Raw genomic sequence first — 7,449 nt, 5'->3', positions numbered from 1 at the left:
TTTTCAATATCCAGTCCCCAGTTGTTTGTACAGGGAATGTATTTTATACAACCTACTTCATGATAAAAACTAGATGTTTGTTGTGAGATAGTCAGCACATGTATGTTGCATTGATGTCTGACTACCCATGTACTTTGTCTGTTTAACTCTACGGGGATCTTTATTTGAAAAGTACATTTTATATTCTTCTGATTCTGAAGGACCATACATTTTTTTTTTTTGTGGTTTACAACCATTGTTTGACTGAACTCTTGTGTAACAATCTGTTAATTAAATTGTATTAGGGTCACTTTGTCTTTTTTCTAGTTCTGTGTGTTTCATTGATTGTATTTCTAGGGTCTATATACGTATGTTTTTTTTATTAGGATCCCCATTAGCCGTCGCCAATGGCAACAGCTTGTCATACTGGGGTCTGACGTATAACGAAAAAGATATTACAGACAAAATATTTTTAAAACATTAAAATGTAGTGTGTGCGTGGCATCTATCAGTTTCACACATATGTCAGTACATACACGCAACAAGTAGGTCACATTATTTGTTTTTTTGAAAACAGGTTTGCTGTTCACTTGCTCTATATAAGATGGGAGTTCCATGCACTCATGGCTCTGTATAATACTGTATGTTTCCTTGAATTAGTTCTGGATCTGGGGACTGTGAAAAGACCCCTGGTGGCATGTCTGGTGGGGGTAAGTAGAATATGCAAACCATTTTGAATTTCCAAAACATTAATGTTTCTTATAAAAACAACAAGTGATGCAGTCAGTCTTTCCTCAACTCTTAGCCAAGACAGACTGACATGTATAGTATTAATATCAGCCCTCTGATTACAATGAAGAGCAAAACATGCCACTCTGTTCTGGGCCAGCTGCAGCTTAATTAGGTCTTTCTTTGCAGCACTTGACCATATGACTGGACAATAATCAAGATGGCATAAAACTAGAGCCTGCAGGGCTTGCTTTGTGGAGTGTGGTGTCAAAAAAGCAGAGCGTCTCCTTATTACAGACAGACCTCTCCCCATCTTTACAATCATCCAATCTATATGTTTTGACCATGACAGTTTACAATCCAAGGTGACACCAAGTAATTTAGTCTCCTCAACTTGTTCAAGAGCCGTGCCATTCATTACCAGATTCAGCTAAGGTCTAGCACTTAGTGAATGATTTGTACCAAATACAATGCTCTTAGTTTTTTTTACTGGCCACCTATTCCAGAACAGACTGCAACTCTTTGTTAATGGTTTCAGTGACTTCATTAGCTGTGGTTGCTGATGCGTATATGGTTGAATCATTAGCATACATGGACACATGTGTTGTTTAATGCCAGTGGCATGTCATTGGTAAAAATAGAAAAGAGTAGAGTACCTAGAGAGCTGCCCTGCGGTATACCACACTTTACATGTTTGACAAAAGAGAAGCTTCCATTGAAGAAAACGCTCTGAGCTCGATTCGATAGATGGCTCTGAATCCACGATATGGCAGAGGTTGAAAAGCCATAACACAAAAGTTTTCTCAACAAAAGGTTATGGTCAATAATATCAAAGGCTGCATTGAAATCTAACAGTACAGCTCCCACAATCTTCTTATTATAAACTTCTTTCAAACAATCATTTTTCATTTGTGTTGTTAGAACCAGTCAAGGCTGCTTTATCACTCTTGGGTAGCGGAGTGACTTTGGCTTCCCTCCAGGCCTGAGGACAAAGACTTTCCTCTAGGCTCAGATTAAACATAGGAGTGGCTATAGAGTCAGCTACCATCCTCAGTAGCCAGTCAGATGTGCAGCCAGACTTATTAGCCAACTTCCTTTTGCCCCATCTCTTTCAACCATACAGTTTTTCAATTCCTCATCAATCCATGGAGCCTTAAGTTCTAACAGTCAGGTTCTTAACAAGTGCATGTTTATCAATAATTGGAAGAAGCAATTTCAAAAATTCAAGTGTAAAGTCTGGATGCTCCTTATTAATCACATCAGAACAACAAATATGTTTTACATCATCCACATAAGAGCAAAATCCTTTGTATGATTTCTTCTACATTATTTTAGACCCAGCTTTTGGAACTTTGGCTTTCCTTATAGCCACTATATTGTGATCACTGCATCCAATGGGTACGGATATAGCTTTAGAACAAAGTTCTACAGTATTAGTAAAAATGTGATCGATACATGTGGATGATCTTGTTCCTGTAGTGTTTGTAAACCCCCTGGTAGGTTGATTAATAACCTGAACCAGAATACAGGCACTGGTTACAGTGAGAAGCTTCCTCTTGAGTGGACAGCTTGATGAAAACCAGTCAATATTCAGGTCCCCGAGAAAGTAGACCTCTCTGTTTACATCACATACGCTATCAAGCATTTCACACATTATTTAGATACTGACTTTTAGCACTTGGTTGCCTGTAGCAACAACCCTAAAAGAAAAAGCTTTAGATGTGCCAAGTGAACCTGCTACCACAACACTTCAATAACACTTGACATAAGATCTTCTCTCTTCCCTGTTTCTTCTATAGATGTTTTGTCATTATATTGCGACTGCTGTATCATCAAATTAAGTAAGTGAGTCTCAGAAATGGCTAATATATGAATGTTATCTGATGTTATCAAGTTATTGATTTCATGAACCTTATTTCTAAGGCTCCGTATATTAATATGGGCTATTTTCAGCCCTTTCCTGGGTAGCTTATTAGAGATAGACATAATACAGAAAAGAGCAAACAAAGCAAGAGAAAACAATATACATTCAGAAGTCAATTAATCTGTGTGTGTGTGTGTGTGTGTGTGTGTGTGTGTGTGTGTGTGTGTGTGTGTGTGTGTGTGTGTGTGTGTGTGTGTGTGTACTGCGGGGTTGAAGCTACGAACCCATAGGCTTGGCTCTCGTCCCTTCCAGGCGTTGGGGAGGGAGGGTGGACAATGAGCCTGTCATAGTGGATGTAAGCAATGTCCCCACGCACTCTGGCAGCTTTCATGGCTGAGATCAGTTCTTTCCTCTTCTGGTGCGCAGCTTCAGGATAGTACTCGTTGAGGAAGATATGCATTCTGCTCAAGATCTTGGCTCTTTCCAGAACAGCTACCTTTTCCTTGAATCTCAGGAACTTGACCACTATCGGGCCTGGGCCTGTCACCTGGGCCTGTCACCTGGGCCTGTCACCTGGGCCTGTCACCTGAGCTTGTCACCTGAGCCTGTCACCTAGGCCTGTCACCTGGGCCTGTCACCTGAGCCTGTCACCTGGGCCTGTCACCTGGGCCTGTCACCTGGGCCGGTGGTGGGTTTTCCAATCCTGTGGGCGCGCTTCCACCTCAATCTTCCTGTGGTACATCTTCAGTTTCTCCGAGATCATTTGCCTCACTTTGTCCTCAGTCTCATGGGGCTATTCTGCAATTCCGTCCACAACCATGTTATTCCACTTAGATTCTCCCTCGAAATAATCAGATTTCTCCATCATTGTTATCATGGACTCACACACAGAACTGATGTCCTCTCTCTCAATGACTTACAGATTGCTGTCATCTTGCCGTTCTCCTGTTTATACTCATTGAGCTGACCTTGGGAGAACTGCAAACTGTTCTTCAGGTCCTGGACCTCTCTGGTTAGGTCGTCCATTCTTTTATTAGTTGACTCCACCAGCATTTGGATAAAACACTTAAAGCTATTTTTCTTGTAGAACTCTTTTTGTTCATTTAAAAGATCCTTCACGTGTGACAGAGAGACACCACTGTCCTTAACGGTACTCCCACCGGCTTTGGTCTTTGTAATCCCAACAACATTAGGTTACGCTGTTACTCCTTGCGGTTACAGACAGGGCAGGTCAGAGGGAAGATTAAAAACAACAACAAACAGCTGGGGTCTAGACAGCCACAAACCCCAGATAATCCGAGGTCCCAGCCGTACTGGCTAAACTCACACGTTCAAGACCTCAAGATAGCAGGGTTATCTTGATAGGCAGCTAGCTAGCAAACAACTCCTCAAACCCGGCCTTGGTCGGCAGGATCCCTGGACAGATAGTAGCGGTCCCAGCAACTGATGCCTACCGCGTCGCTGGATCCAAACTCAAAAGGTAGGTAGCTAGCTAGTAACCAAACTTGTTCAATAGACTTTCAAAACTTTCCAAAATAACAAACTTTCCAAAACAACAAACTGAGCTCTCCCTCATTCCACGTTCTACAGGTTTTAGAGTGAGTTCAGGTTCTAGATTCTGGGGGTTTCTGTCTCACTGTGAAGGTAATGAGAGAGCCTGGGGGTTTCTGTCTCACTGTGAAGGTAATGAGAGAGCCACTGGGGGTTTCTGTCTCACTGCGAAGGTAATGAGAGAGCCTGGGGGTTTCTGTCTCACTGTGAAGGTAATGAGAGAGCCACTGGGGGTTTCTGTCTCACTGTGAAGGTAATGAGAGCACCTGGGGGTTTCTGTCTCACTGTGAAGGTAATGAGAGAGCCTGGGGGTTTCTGTCTCATTGTGAAGGTAATGAGAGAGCCTGGGGGTTTCTGTCTCACTGTGAAGGTAATGAGAGAGCCTGGGGGGTTCTGTCTCACTGTGAAGGTAATGAGAGCCTAGTGGTGAATGTGTGTAGTATGCAGTACCACCACTATCATTCAAATAAATACCCTAGGATCCACTCCAAAAGGGTGTGTTTCTTTCCCTCTGGACAGACTCTGTGACAACACCCTGGATCAACGCCTATATATATATATATATACAGTACCAGTCAAACGTTTGGACACACCTACTCATTCAAGGGGTTTTCTTTATTTTTACTATTTTCTACATTGTAAAATAATTGTTAAGCCTTTAAAACTATGAAATAACACATATAGAATCATGTAGTAACCAAAAAAAGTGTTAAACAAATCAAAATATATATTACATTTTAGATTCTTCCAAGTAGCCACCATTTGCCTTGATGACAGCTTCTGTCTCACTGTGAAGGTAATGAGTGACCCTGGTGGTTTCTGTCTCACTGTGAAAGTAATTAGAGACATTTAACATTTAAGTCATTTATCAGACGCTCTTATCCAGAGCGACTTACAAGTACATACATTCATACTTTTTTGTACTGGCCCCCCGTGGGAATCGAACCCACAACCCTGCCGTTGCAAGCGCCATGCTCTACCAACTGAGCCACACGAGACCCTGGTGGTTTCTGTCTCACTGTGAAGAAAATGAGAGAGCCATGGGGGTTTCTGTCTCACTGTGAAGGTAATGAGAGAGCCTGGTGGTGAATGTGTGTAGTATGCAATACCACCACTATCATTCAAAGAAATACCCCACCAAAAGGACGTGCTTTTCTTCCTCTGGACAGACTCTGTGACCACACCATGGATCCATGCCAAAAGGAAGTGTATGGAAGGTGTATCTCAGTGAATGTGTTTGTAGTTGTGTGTTTGTCCAGCTGCACTCTGGTCCTCTGGGGTTTCTGTCTCACTGTGAAGGTCTCTCATTACCTTCATTACCTTCACATTGAGACAGAAAACCCCAGGGTCTCTCATTATATTCACAGTGAGACAGAAACCCCCCAGTGGCTCTCATTTACCTTCACAGAGAGACAGAAACCCCAGAGGCAGAGAGTGTAGCCGGAGAAACACACAACTACACACACACATTCACTGAGAGACACTTATATACCCATTATTGTGAAGGTCATCCTCTGAAGATTTTACGTGTGAAAGTATCTGTAACAGTGGTTTCTGCATCTGTCTCAATCAGGGATTGTATCATGCTGTAAATGGGTCCGTAAAACTCTTCTTAAATTCTTATAAATTGTTCTAAGAATATAAGTTGTTCATAATTAGTTCATAATATAGGTCAATGATAACACTCTCTGATTACATGACCTTCGGTCTATGATTTCTCCGTCAAGAAAATCCCTGCTATTAATCTCCTCAATCAATGACTATGTTATGTTCTTCTGGTATAGTCTTTCAGGGATGATGGAGTCATTTTTTGGGGTGTTTTTTACAAATTATTAGACAGTGAACTATTTTTTAAACAAATTAAATTGTAGTGATATGGTGCAGCTCTTGATTTTGACCATCAATACAGTTTAAAATGACAGTTATCCAAATTTAAACAACATGTCCTATGGTGGGCTCGCAGTGGTCATGACGCTATCAAACTGTACCAGAAGTGAGATGGGTCAAATCCAGTTCTCATTGGGCACAAAAACAGTCCCTTGTCACCTTCTCGGCTGGCCATTGGATGAAAGCCTCACAAACCCCGGCCCCTCGTTCAGGTGACTTATCCAACAAACCGCCCACTTCGGATGCTGAGCTTGTGACTGGCAACCGACTGGTTAACCGGCCGAAGACCGAAGTCACGACGGCAAGAAAAATAGAGTTCTCATTCAACACAGCCCACAGTCTGTCTATATAGTCAGGCTAGTGCTACAAGGTCAGTCTTTACATTTTGCGGTGACAGCAGGCCGTTTCGGTTGGGAAATTCCAAACACGAAACAGAAAAGCTCACAGGACAAGGAGACGAGAGAGGTGCGTGACAACAGAGAGAGAGACTAGCCTACACAGTTGCTACTAAGTCTGACATCATCCCAATTATATTCCAAGAGGTCGGAATCACTTGAATGCGAAGATGACAGACGCGGTCGTGGACGGCAAATTGGAGGCGGTGAAACAGGCTACTAAATATGTCAAAGAGACCGAGAACGTTGCGGAAAAATATTCTGCGATGACCGTTAGCAAGAACAGCGACATGAACATGAACGTGGGTGAATTGCAGTCTGCAGCATTTACTGCTGTGCCATCTCTCAAACCCATCAAGAAGGTAAGAAGCCAAGCACAGTCATCATCACCATCAGCATCATCATCATTCCTTACCCTAGGCCTAGGATACTGTTGTGGAAACTGCGTATATACGGGATGGAGAGATGGGTGCAGGATCTGCCTGCTATGGCATACTCATGAGAAGAAACATCCTATTGCATGTCTGACCTTCTAAAATATAACATTTCAATCATACCAAATATGTGTTTCACCTTATGTTACCCAATGATAAATGTTTGATTTATTTACTGAGAAATTCTGAATTTAGAGCAGGTTCTTTACTCTTATAATATACAGGTACCTGTCAAAATAAAGGAAACGTGTCTTAATGGGGCTTTGGACCATCACGAGCCAGAACACCTTCACAATGCTCGTTGGAATCGATTCTACAAGTATAACTGGCAAAATAATGGAAACACTTGAGTAAATGAGGGATACAAAGTATATTGAAGGCAGATGTTTCCACACAGGTGTTGTAAGCAATTAACAGCCCATCATGCTTAAGCCGGGTGTACACTACACGATTTTGGCCCCGATTTAGCTCTCCCAGACAAGTTTTTGAGATCTGAAACTAAATCCCCGTGCGCGACCGTCACCGACGCTCGTTTAATGCGAGCGGTTCAAGAGACGCAACCAGAGGACTACCGATCTCGTCTTTTGAGCAGTCCTAGACGTCCCGATAT

The 7,449-nt window shown here is 42.4% G+C and overlaps 1 protein-coding gene across 2 annotated transcripts in view; it reads left to right on the top strand.

Moving 5' to 3' along the window:
- The first annotated feature begins 6,222 nt into the window (after positions 1-6,222).
- LOC129861315 (S-adenosylhomocysteine hydrolase-like protein 1) overlaps positions 6,223-7,449 on the top strand; it is a 44,407-nt gene continuing 43,180 nt past the window's right edge. Inside the window, exon 1 of one of the 2 annotated variants that reach the window (XM_055932629.1) lies at positions 6,223-6,767. In XM_055932629.1, coding sequence (XP_055788604.1) covers positions 6,576-6,767 — 192 coding nt within the window. In that variant the 5' untranslated portion in view covers positions 6,223-6,575. The remainder of the gene's footprint in view (positions 6,768-7,449) is intronic. The other variant, XM_055932628.1, reaches the window with a different exon arrangement.

The sequence above is a fragment of the Salvelinus fontinalis genome, chromosome 8 (assembly GCF_029448725.1).
Source record: "Salvelinus fontinalis isolate EN_2023a chromosome 8, ASM2944872v1, whole genome shotgun sequence".
In the NCBI taxonomy this organism is placed as follows: Eukaryota; Metazoa; Chordata; class Actinopteri; order Salmoniformes; family Salmonidae; genus Salvelinus; species Salvelinus fontinalis.
The sequence above is the reverse complement of the archived record's forward strand: the minus strand, read 5'-3'. Positions and strand labels throughout refer to the sequence as shown.